The 22595-nt window shown below is 41.8% G+C and overlaps 1 protein-coding gene across 1 annotated transcript in view; it reads right to left on the reverse strand.

Moving 5' to 3' along the window:
• VEZT (vezatin, adherens junctions transmembrane protein) overlaps nt 1–22595 on the reverse strand; it is a gene marked incomplete in the record, with an annotated part of 850549 nt that overhangs the window by 291128 nt on the left and 536826 nt on the right. Inside the window, 1 exon segment of the mRNA XM_044087638.1 lies at nt 11672–11819. Within this exon segment, the coding sequence (XP_043943573.1) occupies nt 11672–11819 (148 nt within the window).

Genomic DNA, 22595 nt, shown 5'->3' on the forward strand with positions numbered 1-22595 from the left:
GAAAGTGGAACCTGTAACCTTGAGATACAATGTTGAGAACCCATTTGTCTTTGGTGATCATATGCCAATTGTGACAGAAAAGTGCCAGTTTTCCTCCCAAGGGGGCTGCCAAGAGAGAACTGTTTGGCAGCTGTAGTGGGAAGTCATTGGGGCTGTTTTTTGTAAGGTTGAGGCCTGTCTTCCCCTTCTTTCTGGGTTGATGCACCCCATTGTCGAGGCCTGTAAGGATCTCGTGGTTGACCTCTACCTCTTGGACGTCTGTATCTGCCCCTTTGAGGTCTGTCTGTAACTGGTAAGGACCAATTCTTTGTTGGCCAATTTGTGCTAAATCGAGGAGGCTGAACATGTAAGAAATCCTTCACCGTTTGCATAGACTTTGCCTTATTCTCCATTTTCTTTAATACCTCTTCTGCCTTAACTCCAAATAAAACATCCTGCTGCAAAGGTGCATCCAATAATTTTGCTTTAACATGATCTGGTAACGTCTGTTCTTTTAACCAAGCATGTCTTCTAATGACAGATCCTGTAACTGCTGCTCTACAGGAGGCCTCTAATGAATCAAAACCACACTGCAAAGTATGTTTTCCCACTTGTTCAGCTGCATGCAATAAATCCTGCATTTCTTTATAATTAGGAGGATCTGAGTTTGGAAGCATTTTTTGTTTTAACTGAGACATCAAGTACTGCTCTCATTGCTAAAGTTGCAGATGTATATACTTTCTTCCCCAATCTGTCTAATGCTCTGGAATCTGTCAGAGGGGACTGGATTCTTTGCTGAGGAGGCCTTTACCCCTTTGGGGCCCTGAAAAATAGTTTCAGGGTCAGCAGCAGGGCTTTTAAAAAGAAATTTGTGAGAGTCAGGGACTCTGTAGTATCTAATATAAATCACAACACCAGCTATTCAGCTCGACCAGGAACCACAGCCCGAATACAGGATACAACAACTGCCAGTTCACCAAAAAACGATTTATTGTCTGAAAAGTCTCTAGCGCCTCGGCTCACCAAAGCCTTCAAGGAGTAAATAACAGTACATCTCTATCCATATTTATATACACACCCATTAATTCATTATACAATTAAGAATTCATTAATCAATAAAAAAAAAAAAAAAAAAAAATCTATTACCATTTAAAAAGACATGTTCATATTACACACTTCCAACAGTCAACATTTAATCCCTTTGGTATTAATGTTTGATATTTTAAAATAAAGATTAATTCTTTTTTTAAAAGTAGATTTTTTATTTTTTCCTCACTAGCTTCATTATTATTAATCTCTTCTAATATAGACACCTTAAAACTAGTAACATCAGAATTGTGAAATCTCACAAAATGTTGAGCCAAAGGGCTCTCTAATTTATTATTCCTGATGTCTCTCAGGTGCTCCATTATTCTCACTTTAAGCATTCTTTTAGTCTGTCCTATGTAGAATTTTGTACATCCACATTCAATAATATAAATAACTTGTTTAGTAACACAACTAAAAGAACCTGTGGATTTAAAACCTATTCCATTTATATAGGGAAAGACACTTTTCACATGAGCACAAACTTTACATTTCCCACACGGTGTAGTGCCTACACTTCTTATTGTTCTAACTATCTCCTGAGTGGGTAATTCAAATTTAGTATGTACTACCATGTCTCTCATATTTCTTCCCCTTCTGTAACTAAATATTAATTTTTTATTTGTCATCTCACTTAATTCTTCATAATTTTGCAAGAATCTCCAAAAATATAATATACATTTCTTAATATCATTACTACAGATATTATATGTAGATACCATGAAAATACTGTCCACCTCTTCATGTTCTTTATTATATTTTTTATCTCTTTTCCTTTGTGCTGGAAACCTACTACTATATCTGTTACAAAATATTTCATCTCTACTTTTTTTTTAACACTTGCATATTATATTTTCTATTCTTGAACATTTCCATTGTATTATTAACTTCATTTAAAATTTCTTCATCACTATTACATATTCTGGATATCCTTAAGAATTCACTATATGGTATCGCTTCTATAATGTGATTCGGGTGGCAACTAGTGCCCATCAGAAATTGATTAATAGAATCAAACTTTCTATGTATGCTAGTGATTATATGCTCTCCTACAATTCCCTTTAAGTTTATAAAGGAGACATTGTCTCCACATTGTATTCCATCAAAATGGATATCAAATCTATTCTTTTGTATATCTTCTATAAAACTTTCAATTTCATGTTTACCTCCTTTGCACAAAAAAATCAAATCGTCTATAAATCTAAAATAGTGTGTAACATATTTTTTCACAAAATAATGTGTATAAATACACTCAAATTCCATCAGGCCCATAAAAATATTAGCATATGTGGGTGCAAATGCTGCACCCATGGCTGTACCCTGTATTTGATGATAAGTTCTATTGTTGAAATTAAAATAATTATTTTCCAAACAAAATTTTACTAACTCTAACACATAATGTGTTAGTGGGTAATCTCCCATTGATTTCAGTAATGCCTCTAGACCATGTGTGTTCTTAATGTTTGTATATAAACTACTAACATCCAGTGTTAGCCAATACATGTCCACACCACACAACATTTTTAATTTTGTTTAGAAAATCAAAGGAATCTTTTATATAAGATGGTAATTTAATAACTTCCTTTAACAATATTTCATGTAAAATAAGCCCTAGATTGCATAGAAAATAATTTCTTGCCGAAACTATCGGTCTCCCCGGAGGGTTATTCATATCTTTATGTAGTTTCGGTAAACAGTAAAATAGTGCAGGACTACAATCTGTTATATTCAACTTATATTCTACATCATTTTCATTCCAATAACCCAATCTCAGGCCTTTATAGATTAATTCTAAATAATTTTCTTTAGCCATTGCTAATTCTGTTAATGAACTCTCACAATAAACTGATGTGTCTGTTAGCAAATTCATACACATTTTTAAATATTGTGTGTAATGCATAATAACTATCTTGTTGCCTTTATCTGAAGGCTTTACTATCAATTCATTTTGTTTAGAAAATTTCATTAACTCAGCCCATTCATTTTTTGTTAAATTAAAATTCACATAAGAAGTTTTGACCTTGTTAATAATTTCCTCAATTTCAAAATTTATCATGGTAGAAAAACTCTTAATACCTTCATGAATAAAGGGTGGTACAAACTTCTTATCCATTCTTATTTTAGAAGTGTCTATTGTACAATAAGCATTTAATTCACTTAAACAAGAAGTAAATGACTCATCCATAGAATCCTGACTACATTCCAATGTATTAGTATCTTGTACTCTGTAGTATCTGTCTGACTTAACTGGAGCAGGAGGTAAAGAATCAGGATTTAAGCTGGATTCAGTATACACATCATCCACAATATCTAACAATGGCGGAATAGCAAGGGGTCTGTGTTGAGGTAATAAAAGGAAATCTCTGAGCCTTTTCTTGGACTCTGAATAATCCTGGCCTTCCCATGGAAATGCTCCCTCATGGTATGCAAGGTTTCCCCAAAGGAGTAGTCCTCTGGCAGAGAGGCTGAAGGAATTGATTCCTCAGCATCAGAATCCTCATAGGGGGGTAAAGAGTATCCTAGGTCTGAAGATGAATCTGAAGAGATGGATACCGGGTCGGATGAGTCATAGTCTGCATCCTGTCTAGGCCTTTTATCAGGAGAGGGATGGGAGCCCCTGATCAGAGTGATTAAGTCTTCGGACATTTTGAGCATTTGTTTCTTAGGCAAGGGAGGCCTGTTCTGGTGAATGTTGAATGTTCTTTGTTTTTAAAGGAGTTTTAGACTTAGCAGAACATTTAATGGTTAACTGGGTAGGTCTGAAAACACCCTCTGAAGCTACGGGTTACTCAGCTACTCTGGATCCCTCTCTGAAGGGTTAGTCTCGGTAGGCTGTAAATCTGGTGCGTCTGAAAGCCCAGCCATCTCCACGTGGGAGTGAGAGGCAGTCTGAGGTTTTAAAGAAGCGGTCATCAAGGATTGCGAAGGCTTCTCGCTGAAAACCGGAGAACCAGCGACTGGCCTAGAAGAGGCTTCATTGTCAGTTTTGCGCCTCGGATGCCTGTCCTTGTCTTTGCGCTTTTTGTGTGTTCCGTTCATCAGTAGTTCCGACGGCATGGTATAATTGAATTTTCTGCCAAAATAATGTCAGGCAAAAATCAAACCAACATTTAATAGTACGCTTGTTAAACCTAGCACAAAACCGACAACCTGTGACGTCGTGGTCTGGGCCTAGGCATGGGATACAGTAAGAATGGAAATCCTTATGAGGTATTTGCTTCCCACAAGAAATACAGTTATTAACTTTTACTGACATCGGTCTGAGGCAAGAAAAAGTTTCCCCAACAGGGTACTTAGCTTTGTAGAAGACTTCGGTTCTGGATTCGGAATGAAAATCTCAGGAATCAGCCGACTGGCACTTGCGAACTGCTTTTGCTTCGGCACCGCGCAGCAAGAAAGACTGAAGAAAATGGCGTCGGCTGCAACTTATATACCCCTGTCGCATTCACGTCAGGGAAGAAGCGACAGCAACTGACGCCGGAACAAGACTTTGGAACTCAGGCCGACTGAGGGACCGCCTGACGGCAGGATAACCCATGTATAATGGCTGCAGCAGTGTAACACGATGAACATTGTACTATGTTCTTTGTGTTTCACTGTTGCAGTCATCACACTTGGGTTGATTCCAAAAGTTGACGAAGGGTGGAGACACTCAAGAAGTATTAGGGATGGCTAGCAGGCCTTGTAAGACTGCTGTGGCAAATCCAGCTCTGGATTTAGAAAAGATAGGCAAGTGGTAATGCTTGGTGAAGGTGTGTACAGAACTCCAGGTTGCAGCTTCCAGGATGTCCCTGGTAGGGACTCCCCTAAGAAATGCTGTAGATGTTGAGGTAGCCCTAGTGGAATGATTTCTGATCCCCTGTGGGGTAGGTTTTCCATGGTGTTTGTAGCAGAAATGGATGAAGTGTGCTATCCATTTGGAAATGGTTTGCTTTGAAATGGCCTTGCCCTCTTGCCCCTGTAGCAAAACTGACTAGCAGCTGCTCAGATTTTCTGAAAGGTTTAGTCCTGTCAAGGTAGAACCTGAGCTGTCTATGCACGTCCAAGGAGTGCAGGATCCTTTCCCCTTTATTCTGAGGATTAGGGAAATAGGTTGGTAAATGGATGGATTGTTTTAAAGCCACACTGGATACAACCTTGGGCATAAATGATGGGTTAGTCCTGAGGGAAACCCTGTACACATGGAAGATAATGAAGGGTTCCACAGGCATAAGGGCCTGTAACTCAGACACTCTTCTTGCTGAAGTGATGGCTAGAAGTAAGGCTGTTTTCCAAGACAGGAATTTTAACTCTGCTGAAGCTACAGGCTCAAAAGGGGGAAGCGTGTGCTTCTCTAGTACAAAATTAAGGTCCCAGGCAGGAGTGGGAGCTCTCCTTGGGGGTCTTAAATTGTTAGCTCCTCTCAGGAACTGTTTGATCAGAGGGTGAGAGAAGAGGGGTGGCTCAGTACTGTAATGAGCTGAGATGGCAGAGGCATGAATCTTAATGGATGAGAAGGATAGGCCTTTGTGGAGCAGGACTGCTAGATGGTCTAGGATTTGAGGTAAGGTGTTCCCCACCTGTGAATTAGAAGTTTGAATGCGCTGGGTTCCAGTTTCTAATCGTGTGGGTCCATATTTCTGCTTAAGTTGTCTGTCAGTGAATTTTGTTTGCCTGGCAGGAATTGAGCTTGCAGGTGCACTTGATTGCTCAAGGCTGTGTTCCACAGAGTCATGGCTAACCTGCAGAGTGGGTAGGAATGAGTTTCCACTCTGCTTATTTATGTAGCACATAACTGTGGTGTTGTCTGTCTTTATCAAGAGTTGTCCTGGAAGGATAAGGCATTTAAAGGGTGTCAGTGCATTCTGTACAGCTAACATTTCTTTTTCATTGATATGCAGGTGAATTTGTCCTGGGCTTCATTTGCCCTGAATGCATTTGCCTGCTAAGTGAGCCCTCCATGCATAGTCTGATGCGTCTGTTGTCAGGGTTGTGGCAGTGGTGGTGGTGGTGGGGGTGAGTGAAAGGGAGTTCCTTGTTGTGTTTGCAAGCCTCTGCCCACCAAAGGAACTCTGTCCTTAGGCAAGGAATGATAGGAATCACTGTTTCCAGCTCCTGAGAATGTTGACACCAGAGACTCTTAGTACCATTGAAGTTTCCTCATATGCAGTCTTGCATATGGAATTAGGAGAATGCATGAGGCCATGAACCCTAGGGCTTGCAGTATTTTTCTTGCAGATAGCTGGGTTTGGGTGGCCAGTAGTTTGAAGTAATTTGTCAAATAAACCTGCTTTTCTGGAGTGAGGAATGCCATCTGGGAAGTTGTGTTCAAGCTTGCTCCCAGGAATACAATCTTTTGGCTGGGTACCAGCTGTGATTTCTTTTCGTTGATGGTATAACCCCAGAGAAGTTAGGAGTCTCTTTACAAATGTCAGGTGCTGAAGTAGCAATTCCTGACTGTCTGCCTGAATCAGGCAATCGTCCAAGTATGGGTTGATTTGAATATTTCTCTGCCTGCAGTATGCAATGGCTGGAGCCAGGCACTTTGTGAATACCCTGGGCGCAGTAGTTAAGCCAATGGTGCATACACAGCCTGCCCTGAAACATAGATATTTTCTGCAAGATTCCCTTATGGGGATGTGCAGATAAGTTTCTTTTAAGTCTAGGGTGACCAGCCAGGAGTCCTTGGCTAGCATAGGAAGCAGCTGCTGGAGTGTAAGCATTTTGAATTTTGGTACCACCAGAAAGGTGTTGAGAACTGACAGATCCAGGATAGGGCACCAGGAGTTCTCTTTCTGGGCACCAGGAACAGTCTGGAGTACAAACCATATCCCCTTTGCTCTGAGGGAACAGGCTGAATAGCCCTGATACTGAGAAGTGAAAGTACTTGCTTTTGGGCCTCTGCCCACTGGTTTGAAGGAAGGTCTGGCAATCTGCTTGGGGGTGGCAGTGAGTGGAAGTAGAATCTGTATCCCTGGGATACAATGTTTAAGACCCATTGGTACTGGGTAATATACTCCCAGTTTTTTGCATGCAGGGCGAGTTTTCCTCCTAGGGGTGCAAGTACTTGGGCATGGCTGGGAGGATGAAGGACAAGTCATTGTGAACTTTTTCCATAAGGGGGTGGCTTACCACTCCCTGATTTTGAGGTGGGAGTACTCCATTGTTTAGTCTTGTGCATACCCTGAGATTGTAATCTTTGTGGTGTGTTGCCCCAGGGTTTGGACTGAGAAGGTCTGGGAGGGACTGGAAAGAACCAGTTCTTTGAAGTCCAATGCCTACTGAATCTAGGTGGCTGTACGTGTAAGAAATCTTTAACAGTTTGCATAGATTTAGCTTTTTCCGCCATCTTTTTAAGAACTACTTCTGCTTTTGTACCAAACAAACATTCTTGGTTTAATGGAGTATCTAGTAATTTTGCTTTGACATGGTCTGGCAAGATTTGTTCCTTCAGCCAAGCATGCCTTCTCAGAACAGACCCAGTGACAGTAGCTCTGCAAGATGCTTCTAAGGCATCAAAACCACACTGCATAGTATGTTTACCAACTCGGTTTGCAGAATGCATTAACTCTTCTAAGTCTTTATTTTCTGCACAATCAGGAATCAACAACATTTTTTGTTTAATTAGTTCCATAATATGCTGCTGGTACTTCAACATGTGAAACTGGCAATTTAAAGCCCTGACGGCAAGAGTTGCAGAGGTACATACCTTCTTACCCCATCTGTCTAAAGCACTAGAATCCCTGTCCGAAGGGGTAGGGTTTTTGGCTGTAGTAGCCTTAATACCTTTAGGTCCCTGGGAAATGGTCTCAGGATAGCAGTGGGATTTTTAAAGAGAAATTTGTGAGAGTCAGGTACTCTGTAGTACCTATCAGGCTTTCTAGGAGCTGGTGGGTAAAGTATCAGTGGTAAGACTGGATTCCATGAAGACATCTACAATATCCAGGGCAAGTGGTATAGCTAGAGGCCTGTGCTGAGGCAAATCTTAAGAATTCCCTGAGTCTCTTTTTGGACTGTGGGTAGTCCTGGCATTCCCAGCAGATATACTCTCTTAGGGTATATGCAAGGTTTCACAGAAAGAAAAGTCCTCTGGGGCAGTCAGAGGGAATAGAATCCTCTGCATCCGAATCCTCAAAGTATGTCCTGGTAATCAGAGGGGTCAGAGTCATTGGATTCATTGTCTGTGGAATCAAAAGGAAAATCAATTCTCTCTCTTTTAGAGGGGGAAGGCTGGCTTCCCCTAATTAAAGTAATGATGTCTTCAGCCATTCTAAGCATTTGTTTCTGTGGTGTGGGAGCTTGAGAATGCACTTTGGTAGTCTGTTTCCTAGGCGTAGTGCGAACCCTGGGCCTGAGAAATTCGGTAGTTTTAGTAAGAAATGAAGTAGTCTGTTTAATACGAACATCAGTAGGTCTGAATACACCCTCAGAAGCCAGTGCCTGCACAGCAGCTCCGGACCCATCCAAGGTAGAGACATCCACAGGTTCCGTAGTCGAAGAGGCATCTCGCAGCATACCAGACTCCGAATGCGTCTTAGCAGAGGCCTGCGAATATGTAGAAGCGGGTATCAGGGGCTGCGAAAGCACCTCACTGAGTACCGGCAGACTGGCGACTAGCTTAATGGAAGCATTGTCAGCAGTTTTGGACCTAGGCGGTCTGTCTTTACCCTTACGTTTTTTGGAAGATCGGTAGTCGGATGGCTTATCGAAGCCATTTTGGAATACAGAGAACGACAGTGAACGAATTTAGCGACAAAGATAGCCTGACGACGAATAGTTCGGGCGTTGAACAGGGCACAAAACTGACAGCGAGGAACGTCAAGGTCTGGGCCTAAACAGACGCAGTAAGAATGAAAATCCCTGTGAGGTATTTGCTTTCCACAGGCAAGACAATTGCTAACTTTTTCTGACATCGGATAGAGCAAGAAAAAAGGATCCCCAATGGGGTACTTAGCTTTAGAAAACTTCAAGCATGAAACTCGAAAAATGAAAATTTCAGGTAGCGGCCGACTGGCACTTGTGAACTGCTTATGCTTCAGGCTCCCGCACGGCAAGAAAAGCTGATGTAATGGCGTCGGCTACATGTTTTATACCCCTGACATCATGGAAGAGGCGACAGCATCCGACGCAGAAATCCCAAGACTCTGGTATTCGTGCTGAGGCCTACCTGCAGGCAGACAATCCAAGTGTGATGACTGCAACAGTGAAACACGAAGAACATCCTATATTCTCCTCCCCGGCCCATCTTATTCTAATATCCTCCCATAAGTCATCCAATCAAAAACTATAAATGAGTACATGGAAGAGGTTTGTAATCTGGGCACAGCAACACAATATGGATACCAACATGGCTCCCATTCACTTAATTCTGGAATTTCTATCCCATCTTTTCAAAAATGGAGCTGCAGCATCTACTATTAAGGTAAAGTTAGCAGCCATTTAAAATTTTCACACTGGGATACACCACTTTAATTTCCCACAAACTTTGCAAAGCCTTCTTAAAAGGAGCCATGTTGTTGAAACTACCCAGAAGGATACTTCTCCCCCTTGGCATCTAAATCTGGTTCTACCTCTGATAGTTCAACCACCCTTTGAACCCACAGCATCTTATGATACTAAGTTCCTTTCATGGAAAACTATCTTTTTGGTGGCTATCACATCGGCGAGATAGACAGAAATTCAGGCGCTATCTTCCCAGCTCCCATATTTGGCTTTTCATACGGTGCGCGTACCAACCCCTCTTTCTTGCCCAAAGTTGTTTCTCAAACAAATACTAATCATACTATACATTTGCCGTTTTTCCCCCTAATATTTGTAATAAGGGCAAACGTATTACATTTGTTGGATGTTCACAGACAACCCCCTTCTATGGGTTTCTTAGTTAAATGGGAAAAGATTCTAAAGGATAGGGTTGGTTTTCTTTATACTCCAGAAATGGTCTCTAAAGTGCATGAAATACTGAAATTTCCCTTTTCCTATGCATATAATTATAGCAAAGAAGATCTGAGATAATGGGGAAAGATGCACTGTGGGTAAGGGGAGGTATCCAAGAGCTTTTTGGTTGCCCTGAGCTTGCTAAAGGCCAAGTCAGATCCGGACCCATATGTGAGGAGAGATGAAAAATTGACAATACAGATGGAATGTTACGGTGAGTACATAACTTTAGTATCCCACAAAAGTACTTCACTGCATGAGGGGTGCATGGCTGAAATGGGAGATGTCAAAGTAATCTGCAGCTTCAAGAAAACAACAAATGGTGAAATGCAAACATACATGACTACTGTTTGACATAAGAAAATAACTATAAAAGTGTGTCCTGCTTGAAGTTTGAGACTAGTCAGACTCCCAAAAATATGAAAAACAAAACGCAATTCCTGACAACGGCTAACAACAAAAGCCACTATTTTACATGTTTTGCAGAATGGAATCCCCCTGCACTACCCCATACACCTCCACTACTCAATATACTAACTTCAAGATTGCTGTACCTCTTAGAAAACTCTCCACGATACAGCAATTTTAGACTTTGTGTTTACTTTCCCATAACCACACAATTTTTCAGTTTCAAAGACTGCACTTGTAGTTCTAGGACTGATTGTAATCCTAGACAAGTCATTTAGTAACGGTCCTACTTTTTACCAAACCATGTGATCTTTTCATGATGATGATAAATCCCAGGTGGTATTCATGACAGAAGATGCTTGCGAAGGTCACAAACACCTGACCAGAGAGGGTTCACATCATTTCAAGGAAGTGACTTTTAGTGCAACACAATCAGAGTATAAATACCACTGAAAGAAACTAAACTGAAAACACACACAAAAAAACACTATTTGCAAAGGGGGAGCAAACTTATTGCACCACCAATATAACCTTAATCCATTGCCCAACACTGAGGAAAAGACAAACATCTTACAGATTAAAAGACACACACACACATCACATTTGCAGTACTCAAATGCAAAGGAAAAATAATTAACTAGAAAAATGGTGGGTACAGGATTTTTTTTGTGCATGTGACTTTTTAATGAAACTGTTTTTCGATTTTGTTCATTCATTGACTTCACTGACATTTTTTAATTGGTTCAGTAAAATGAGACTATCCAGAATGCAACTTTGTGTGTTGAGTAGATTCCAACCTTTTCAAAGGGAGATATAACAGCATGTAAAATGTAATGCAGTAAAACTAATAAACAAAGCAGTAACAGAGGATTTCCCAAATGTAAATCTCTGAGGCATCACATATCAGCTCAGCAACTGAAGTACTCTAAAGTGACAAAAGGTAATATCTTAAACCAACCGAGATGAGTAAATGCAGGACCATGGCATTCTAAGATGCAGCCCTCCTCATGAGCTGCCAAACAACTGTGACTGAAAGAGACTAATTCTAAAGGCAGCTAAGATGCATGTTATGCTTACTTCACAATATTACTGTGTAATTTAATGTGATAGAGCTATACTTAATTAATTTAATTATTTAATTAATTAAATAAATATATACATACATACAAACAAGCTGCAAACCACATTTAAACTTAGCGGATGTTCAAAATAAACATGAGTCAGACATAAAACATTTCATGAGTCAACATCCTGATTAGTTTTCGATTGTGGTACTGTAACTTACCTTCAGCGCTGGCAGACTATAACCATCTGTGAGCTTATACACCTGCTCATCCAGCATTTCGTCCTCACCCAGACCCAAGCCCAGCTCCTTCAGGGGTACCACACAAATGTAATTGGTTACGTTATCGATCTCTGAATTCAGAGGATAAGTTGAGGCAGGGTTAAGGCAATTCAAGAAAAGCAAACTGGTTAAGTGCCTTGATACAGCAAAGCACTCCATTAATGCATAAAAGCAATATGGCTCCCACTCTGCTTCCCACATACCAATTAATTCTATAAAACAGTCACACCTGCAATTCAAGAAGTGAAAACTGAAGTGGACAGGTCTGAGGTAGTGCAATGGCTTTCTGTTACTTGTGCAATACAATTTAATCTGAAAGCAATAGTACCAGCAAATTTAGTATTTACTTTAAGCGGTCCTGATTCATTTCCCATCGCACACAGCATTGGGCAAGTAATGATGCAAATCAAGTACATGAACTGAACTGAGAAACAAATGTGGTAAACACGAGCATCCAAGAGGTCTGACAGTCATGAAACAGTTACCACTCAGGCAAAACCTTGCTGCATCTGGCTGCTCATACAAAATCTGAAGCTGGGGTATGACTGCTAATATTAAAACACTACTTACTAATTTTATCTGGGAAAGTTTTTATAAAGTAATTCAAATTGTCATTCTTCTGCTTTACAGTAAAGCAATCATCATGTGCAAGTGATGAACTTCAGAACAGCCTCAACCTTTGAGCTGCACGATTTACTTTTCTAGCTACCAACTTTTTGATTCTATATCACCACCTTTGATGTAGATTCAATGGGACAGTGACAACATATACATCTTGCTACTCTGTGTGCTGCATCGCACTAACACTTTGTTATCATATTCTATTAAGAGGTATATTTTGTGTGTGTTTATTCCTATGGAACAGAACCCTTGTATGTTCAATTCCTTTTTAACTCTTAGGGTTCCAAATAGCATCTAATCTGGTGTTAACTGCTGGAGAACCAAAGCAGTACAGAAGTGTTAGTGAAAGATCAACAAAGACTTACCTTGAAAGTACAGTTGTATAAAATCTTACCACAATGGTAGACACCCTTCTCTTCACTGCTGCAGTATTCTTAACATATGGGATATAACCCGCAAGGTGACCAGATGTTCGGCCAGTACACCAAAGCCTTTAGGTTGCCGTAGGGTATGCCATACGTCACTAGTACATTCCTCACCCCAGGCAGGGGTGTCCTCTTTTCCCTTTGCTGTTTGCATTATATTTAGAAACATTGGCAAAGAAAATAAGGGAAACAGAAATTCAAGGACATAATTGGTATGGCAGTCAAGAAAAGTTGCCTCTACTTGCTGATGACATTATTTTATACATGACAAAACCAGAGAAGGACATCACAGTTTTGTGGAACATTTAAGACAGTTTCAAATCTTTTCAGGATACATAATTAATGAAGCTAAAACAAAGACGATAGTGGTAAATTATGTATCCGCACATGAATTGGTCCAATAATATATATATATATATATATATATATATATATATATATATATATATATATATGGAGACATGATAAAATATTGGTCCAATAATATATATATATATATATATATATATATATATATATATATATATATATGGAGACATGATAAAATGAAGTACTTAGGAAATTAGAAATGGCTCTGTTGGGGCAACTACAGATATGTGGGAAGAGACTAACAGAAGATGATACAAAAATTGAGAAACTAGAGCATTTGTTATATGGATAGTAAGATACAAGTAAATAAAATGTTTTTAGTCCCTTTAATCCTAAACACAGGTCAGGCATACTTCAACCACAGGAGAAGCTGTGGATAGCAACTGAAAAAGAGCTGAAGGATTTTATCTGGGAGGGGAAGATGGCAAGGGTCAAGTGGGATAAGCTGATTCTTCCAAAAGAAGCAGATGGACTAGGACTACCCAATTTGAGGGGGTATTTTACAGCAACACAGTTAAGGCTCTTATACATAGCACAAGCAGAAAACTATAATTCAAAGTGGAAAGGGATGATGATGATATGGGGGAAGCTCAAGAAAGGAGGAGAGACTGGGATTTTGGATGCAGACTCTCACGGAGAACAATCATACAGAATATTACATTCATAAAATAGCAGGAGTATTTTAAGAACTGAATCAGCACAAGAATGGAGAAAAGAGATTCTGCCAATAGAGATGACTGTAGTTAGGGATACAGATAATACACAAGAGGGGGCTGGAATTTATTGGAGAAAACTGGCAAAGGAACCAAGGTACTGGCAGCAAATAATGAGAAAGGGAAAGGTAATAGAATGGGAAGATACCAAGAATTTATTTGGACTGCAGTTTAGACATTGCCTTCCCCATCAATGACTGATACCAGAGTATAGGCAAAGAGAAAAAAATAGGAGATAACTATAGGAAACAATCAGAGAAGCTTAGAAAGGGTTGGTGTGAGAGACTGGATAAGCAACTCACACAGACAATGGGTGATATAGGTACATCTCCCAAATATGCAACAGTCTAGAAGATTTAGGATCTTTGCCTGGAAGTGTTTGCATAGTTAGTTTTATACCCCCAAGTAGACTCCAAAGAATTTTTCCTCAAGTGGATAGCAAATGCTGGAGGTGTGCCGGGAAAGAAAGAGGTGTTTGGGAACATGTTTTTCAGAATGCAGTGAGTTGGTAGACTAAGGATTCCCTGGCGGACTTCTCAGTTGGGGATCCTGGGTGAGAAGATTGGATTGACTAGGGAGATGATTTTTTTTTTGAGCTATGATACAGATTCGGAATTGCCTAGATATAGTAAAGCCTTGCTGCGTCTAATTATGGTGGCTGCCAAAAAAAGCAATTACTGGAAAATGGAAATCAAAGTCTAAACCAACTCTACTAGAAGTAGTGAGTACAGTAACAGAGATGAAACAACTGGAATTGTGATCCTGTAGAAAAGGGAAGGAGCAAACTACAAAGAAAAAAAATGGTAATTGTGGGAACAATACATGCAGACAAGGAACAAGGTTTAAAAGAAGGCAAGAACTGAATGAGCTGCATCATGCTTAACTGACAATGACTGGTTAGATTATAAGTGATGTATTATGTTTGCAACAACAGTTGTTCAATGTCTGTGATGCATAATGTTTGCAAATAAAGTGGTGTCAATGCTTGTTTTTCATTTATATAAATGCAAGATTGCCTATGTCATATGTAATAATTTAATAAAGATGTTTGAAAAAAAACTAGTACACTCCTCATGTAGTGTGGGGCAGCATAAAAGGGAAGTCTGGACGTACCCTCCTCAGAACTGAGAACCCCAGCAGGAATGCCAGTCCAAGGATGGAAGACACAAGCAATACATCCTGAAGAAAGAAAAGGTACCAGGGGGACAGAGGGATGGATGGAGTGAATACTGCAGCAGTGAGGAGAAGGACATCTAGCGTTGTGTTAAGATTTTACACAACTGTACTATATGTCCTTCCATTCACTTCTGCAGTATTCTTAACACATGGGAATGGTCCAAAGCTTAAGAAGAACCAAGGGAGGAGGAAGGACCAGAAGACCTCTCAACGAACCCATGCAAAATAGCCCTTGAAAAACCAGCCCTAGTTCTAGACATTGCATCCAGCTTGCAATGACTGGTGAAAGTATGCACAGACGTCCAAGTTGCTGCTTCAAGGATAGCGTTAGTGTCTAATGCCTTGAAAAAAAGCACCACAGGAAGCAACAGCTCTGGTGGAATAAGCCTCAAGAGAATGAGGAAGGCTTTTACCATAATGAACATAACAAAAAGAAGCAGCTTTAGAAACCCAAGAAGAAACAAAACAACCACCCCCTAAAGAGTTAGGGTGAAAAGAAAAAAAAGCTCAGACTTTCTAATAGTCTTAGTCTTATCCAAGTAAAAGCAGAGTTGACTATGCACATATAAGGTGTTAACAACCCTCTCACTAGAAGACTGTGAAGAACGGAAAAAGGTAGGCAATTGAATAGACTGATTTAAGGACAACTCATTTACCACCTTAGGTCTAAAGGAAGGATTAGTATGCAGGGCCACACTATTCTTAAGAAAAGGGAGGCAAGCCATAAGACTGAAGCTCAAGACACTAGTCTGGCAGAAGTAATGACCAAACGAACAGTTTTCCAGGAACAATGTTGCAAGGAAGTGGAGGCAGCAGGCTCAAATGGAGCCTGAGTTAATTTCTCCAAGACAAAATTAAGATCCCAGGGAGGGGTAACAGGCTTCCTGGAAGGTTTAATATGAAGAACACTTTTAAGAAACTATCTGGCTTCAAATATAGAAGCTAAAGGAGGAGATAAAGGCAGACGAGTAGAAAGAACTGATAAATGAGCCTTAAACGAAGAGTAGGCCAAAACAACATTGAGCAATTCACATAAATAAGACAGAACCACAGAAACATCCAGAAAAAGTGGATCTAGGTTTCCTGAATGACACCGAACAGAAAACCTCTTTCATTTGGATAACTAGGATTTCCTTGCATTGGGCTTCCTGGCCTCCTGCAGGACCCTAAGCACATCCTCAGAAAAAAAGGTGTCTGTGGAATCAAAATCCTGTCACCCATACAGTTAGCTGAAAAGCAGACAAGTAAGGATGGATGAGAGATCTCTTGTCTTGTGTGAGTAAGTCCACCCTGTGAGGTAACTCGTGGAGATGGCCCTTAGCTAGGTGGAGGAAAAGAGGGAAAGCAATGCTGCTGTGGCCAAAAGGGAGTCACCAGCAAGATTTTTGGAGAACCCTTTTGAATCTTGGACAGGACTTTAAGAATAGGAGGAAGAGGTGATAAGGCATACATAAACAGCCACTTCCATGAAAATGAGAATGCATCCACATTGCACACTAAGGGATTTTTGACTGTGGCACGAAACTGTGAAAGCTGTTTGTTCATGGGGAAGGCAAATAGATCTACTTGAGGAGTACTCAACTGGTGGACAATGTCCAGAAATACATCCCTGTGAAGCATCCATTCGTGGGATTGAGTCAAGGATTTGCTCAGTGTCTGCCACTGAATTTTGAGTTGAGGAATGAACACTGCTTGAAGTGTCAGCTGATGTTTCACTGCAAGATCCCAAACCAGGAGTGGCAACCGACAAAAGAGGTAAGACTTCTTCCCACCCTGCTTGTTCACCTACCAAACGACTGTGGTGTTGTCTGTGAACACATTGAAAGATCCTGGGAAGAGGACAGGATGAAAAGTTTGCAAAACCATCAGAAAATGCCTTCCTCTCTCTCATGTTGATGCGCTCTTCTGTTGAACAAGAGATCAAACACCCTGAACCTTGAGAAAGCCAAAGGCTACACCCCATCCCACATCTGAAGCATCTGTGAACAACAACTGAACTGGGAGTGGTGGATGAATAGGAAGGCCCGGATTTAGGGGAAGTTGCTGAATCCACCACTGCAATTCCTTTGTTTAGGCAAGGTAGCAGAGGAACTAGAAAATCTACACGGTGCGTATGCTGTTGCCACACTGATTTTAGGAACCATTGGAGCTTCCTCATCTGCAGTTTGGCTAGAAGGAGCATGGGAATGCTGGATGCCATAGGCCCCAAGACTGTCAAATATTCCCTGGCAGTAATGGAGGACAGGAGATGATTCTGGAAGTACACAAGTGCCCGAACCTTTGGAAGAGGCATGGATGCCAGTACAGGCAATGTCTGTATCCTGCACCCCAGGAACACATGGTCCTGAGGAGGTCAGATAAAACTTTTTGAAATTTATAGTGAACCCCAGGCCTTGCAGAAGAGAAATGGCTATATGGAGATTTTGCAACAAAACATCTGGTGAGGATGCCTGGAACAGGTCATCATCCAGATAGGGGAAAACCTGAATCCCTTGAAATCTGCAAAAAGCAATCACAGGTGCTAGGCATCTGGTGAATACCCTTGGGATAGTAGAAAGGTCAAAGGACAAAGCAGAGAACTGAAAATGCAAGGAAGCAACAGAGAAATGTAAAAACTTCCTGAAAAGGGGATGAAAAGGAATGTGGAGGTAAGCATGTTTGATACCTAGAGAAACAAGGAAGGCCTGAGGTAGACAGACAGGAAAAGTACAGTTGTGTACACTTACCATAAACATAGACGTTAAGAGTGTATTCACTGTCGCAGTTGTGACTGTTTTTGCCTCCCAGGCTGATGGACACCCTTAACAACGTCAGTACACTCGGGTATAAAGGGAGCCAGCCTGCGTCATCATTTCATTATTTTCTTGACTCGCTTAGGAGTCCCCAGTGCAGCCTTGAAGGATCCAGTTAGTGTGGCTCCAATGAAGCCCCACGTGTACCTAAGGTGGACCAAGGTAGAGTGGACCCAAAGCAGGGTTGGGAGGTGTAGGGCCCTTAGCCGATTGCAGAACCTATCTAGTAGCCTGAGAAGGGTAGGTAGGAGGGAAAAAAATCTGCAACAGTGAATATACTCTAACATCTACATTTATGGTAAGTGTACATAACTACTATTTTCTGTTGCAGTCCTGACTGTTGGGAAGTTTCCCATAGCTTTCGAGAGGGTGGAAAGAGATTAAGGAGAGGAAAGGATTCCCTGCAGGATTGCAGATGCAACAACTGCTCTAGACTTGGAAAAGGTTGCCAGATGGTAGTGCCTAGTGAAGGTATGCACAAAAAACATGTGGCTGCTTCCAAGATGTCCTTAGTGGGAACTCCTTTGAGGAATGCTGTAGAAGTAGCTGTGGCCCTAGTAGTGTATGACCTGATCAAGTCAAGAGTTTTTTTGGCACGTTGGCTATAACAGAAAAAGATGCACTGTGAAATCCGCTTAGAAACTGGTTTTCCTTCCAAGCCTGGGGCAAAACTAATGAAAAGCTGATCTGTATTCCTCAAAGATTTAGTCCTGTCCAGGTAGAAGTGTAGCATCCTATGTACATCCAGCGAGTGCAGTAATCTTTCCCCTCTGTTTTGAGGGTTGGGAAAGAAGGTACGCAGATGAAAGGCCTGATTCATATACACATTAGTAACCACATTAGGCATGAAGGAAGGATTAGTTCGGAGGGAGACCATGTCTTTATAGAAGATAATGAAAGGCTCCACTGCCATTAGGGCCTGCAACTCTGAGACCCTCCTGGCCGAAGTGACAGCCAGTAGTAGGGCTGTTTTCCAGGTCAGAAACTTTAAGGTGGTAGAGGCTGCAGGCTCAAAAGGAAGCAAAGTTAACTTTTCTAGGATAAAGTTGAGGTCCGAAGGAGGGGAAGGTTTTCTCCTGGGGGCCCTAATGTGAATAACTCCCCTAAGGAATTGTTTCAGCAAAGGGTGAGGATAAACTGGAGGATGACTAGGAATGTGGGCAGCGAGAGCTGAGGCATGTCTCTTGATGGAGGAATAAGAGACCTTTCTTCACTAGGTTGGCCAGGTACTCTGGTATGTTAGGAATGTTAACAGACTTAGGCTGAAGCCGGTCCTTCTGGCACCAGATTGGTGAGCTTGAGGAGGAGAGGGGTGGGTACTGGTGGGCCAGTCAGTCAAAATAAAAAATGGGCTGGGCCCTCCCTTGATCTTTCAGAAGCACTAGAGGGCAACAGGGTAAAGGTGGGAAGGCATAAATAAAGAGGTTTGTCAAGAACAGGTGAGCATTGTCCTTGCTGGCAAACATGTCCACCTGGGGTAGCCCCCATTGCTTTGCTAATGTACGGAAAATTTCTGTATGGAGACACCATTTGTGGGGGTCTGTCAGATTCTTGCTGAGGGGGTCTGGCAGGGTATTCCTTCTGCCTGGCAGGTATTGTGTCAGGACGTGCAGGTTCAGGGATTGTGCTGTCTCCCATATTTGCATGGCTAGACAACACAGGGGTAGAGGTATGCGTGCCTCCTTGCCTGCTTATGTACCACATGACTGTGGTATTGTCTGTTTGTATCACTATGACCCCTGGGTCCCATTTGTTCTTGAAAGTCAGTAAACTGTTTTGTACTGCCATGAGTTTTTTCTAATTTGTGTGCCGTCTCCTGTGTTGAGTTGGCCATAATCTTTGAGTTTTGGAGGCATTAGGTATGGACCTCCGAGGCATCTGTGGTATTTGGCCCTGGGCCAAGAATCTGAAAGGTAGGCCCTGATTTTGGGCACAAGGCTGTGCCCACCAGGTGAACTCCTGCTCGAGGCAAGTTAAAGGGAATTTAGGTGTCCAGTGACAGATGCTCTTCAGGTACCACTGCAACTTCCTCATGTGCAGCCTGGAAAAGGGGTACCATGAGAATACAGGATGCCATGAACCCCAGTGCTCTCAGGAAATTCCTGGCAGTGATGCTCCGATTTTCCTGTATCTGTAGGAAGTAACTGGTTAAATAGGTGACCCCCCTCTAGAGGGAAGAGTCCAGGAGAACTCCCAGAAAGACTGTTTGGATGGGCCAGGCTGTATTTCTTGAGGTTTAGAGTCAATCCCAGAGAAGTCAGGAGGTCTTGTGTGAATTTTGGGTCTTTGCTGATCTTTGGAATGTCTGCAGCATGTACTAGGCAGAATACCTACAAACAGATGCGGACTTAGAAGGATAACTCCTTTGAAACTTGGGAACAAGAGAAACAAAAGCATGTTTCAGATCCTGCAACTCCTTACCTTTTTCCTGTAGGGACTTGAACAAATCTGCAGCAGCAGTACCAAACAAGCACTTATTCAGAGCAGCATCCATCAGCTTAGCCTGAATGTCATCAGGCAAAGGTTGAAGGCATAGCCATGAATATCTCCCTCAGCACAGAACCAGAAGCTGTAGCTCTGGAAGAAGCATTTGCTGCATCATAACTGCACTTAACGGAGTGTCTAGCTATCTGACAGGAAGCCCATAACAGAGACGAGGCAGAAGTCTTAACCTCAGGAAGGTCAGCTAAAAGGTTGTCAAGTCTGAGAAAGCAGGGCCAAGACACACTTGGTCATGCGAGTCTAACAATTAATGGCCTTGAAGGCAATGACAGCACAAGTGTATACCTTCGTGCCCAGTCTTTCCCTAGTTCTACTGTCCTTGTCAGAGGGAAGAAATTTAGTGGAGGAAAGTAGTTTCAAATGCTTATCAGTAGCCACAGAAACTACAGAGGGATCAGCAGAAGGACACTTGTATAAATGTCTGCAGTCCTCTGGCACCTTACAGAAATGGTCAGGTTTCTTAGGGGCAGGGGGTTGGGAATCTGCAGCTTGTGAAGCAGAGGAAAAGGCATTCAAAAAGGCAGGCAAAACAGGAGGTACAGCAGAGGGTCTAGGGGAATCCATCTGAAGGAGCTTATAGCATATCTTTTGCACAGACACCTGACAGAAATCCCATTTGAAATACACCATCATCTTTACAATGGTATCCCCAAAAGAGATCTCTTCAACAGGAGAGTCTGGACTGGTGGATTCCTCCACCTCACAGCCATAATCTAAAGGAGACAGAATCAGTGTGGAAAAGGCCAAAGAGTTCTCATCAGAATCTACCTCTTCATCTGGAAATTCTGATCTCTAACCCTTTTGGAAGGAGAAGGCAGCCAAGGAGAAGCTGGAACACAGACCCCCTGAGGTGGTTTCAGAGCCATAAGAGCTTTAAACAGGTCCTGAGTAAAATTCTGCCAATCACTCTGAAGGTCTTTGGGGGCAGGAGATAAATGCTTTGTTTTCTGTTTCTTTTTTAAATGGATGTCTGCCTTATGAAAGGTAGAAGGCCTAGAGGTAAGGCCTGCACTCCACAATCACAGTCGGCACTTCTTCCCTCACTAAGATCTGCAGAATACCCCTACAGCTTTCCGTAATCACAAGCCATGGTTCCCCTGGATGTCTGTAAAAGATGCCTGCAAGGCCTCAGAGGACATGTGAGCAGCCAAATCCATACCGGTCCCTAAACTGGACATAGCAGCGGAATCTTGACTCTGGAATGGGGCGAACCTCGTGGCCTACATCAGCCTTAAGAGAGATGTCTGATAAGGGAGGCATCCAATCTAGCAGTCTCGGCCTTCCTCTTCGTTAGTGGTTGAACTTTGGGCCTAGAAGCACCTTCCATCGAGCCCTGAGCTAAGAGTTTAAGATGCTAATTCTCTCAATAAATTCTGAGGGAGGAAAAGTGACTTCTGAGCATTTTAGGGATAAATAATGCAAGATGTATGCTCGTGAGCAGCCCCAAGCAAAACAAACACTGCTTGCTGTGAACCTTATGGGGAAACTGTCTCCCCAATTGCATTTTCCCTGTCTGGATAACATTAACCACAAATATAAACAAAGGAAACAAAAGCAGAGAAACACACCCCAATGGGACACTTAGCTGTGCCAAGGTACACCAGTGCAACACAACGACTTGGGCGATCAGACCAATGATCAAAGGATGGCATTTGGAATGGTGGCAAAAGTTCTGAAGAGGGTACATCCAGACTTCCCTTTTATGACCCACCATATATGAGGTGTGTACTAGTGAGCATAACTTATGGCAATGTAAAGTTTTTGATATACTGGCTGGACGTTGGGTCGCCTTGTGAGCTATATCCCATGTGGTAAGCATACTGCAACAGTGAATGGAAGGACATCAGGGCTGTTACATCCCTATTATGGTTGCTCAGTTCTGTCTTAGGTAAAATCACTAGATGAAGGACAATGCTACCTCCCATATTGGATCTTGGTGACTTGTTAGTCCAACTATTTGGGGTCAGCTCTAGCCAAGTGGTAGCACCAACCTCTCAGCCTGACCAACACCATTTGATTCACTTTATTCTGGGTCTTCTTCCCTACAAAGACCATCCTATCTTAATCTGGTCTTCTTCTACAGCAATTTCAGTAATGCTATAAGGTGATAACCAGATTCTTCTGCTTGACTATTTCCTGGAAGTACAATGTCAAGGGTCCAAAGAAGCTGACAGTAGTCTATAAAAGTTCTCAAGGGTGTTTACAACCAAGTCATCATTTCTGTGCATTAACAGTACTGCATTTGTCCTGCTGTTAAATGTGTTAT

Source organism: Protopterus annectens, chromosome 11.part0 (genome assembly GCF_019279795.1).
Source record: "Protopterus annectens isolate FY-2018-M chromosome 11.part0, PAN1.0, whole genome shotgun sequence".
Taxonomy (NCBI): domain Eukaryota; kingdom Metazoa; phylum Chordata; order Ceratodontiformes; family Protopteridae; genus Protopterus; species Protopterus annectens.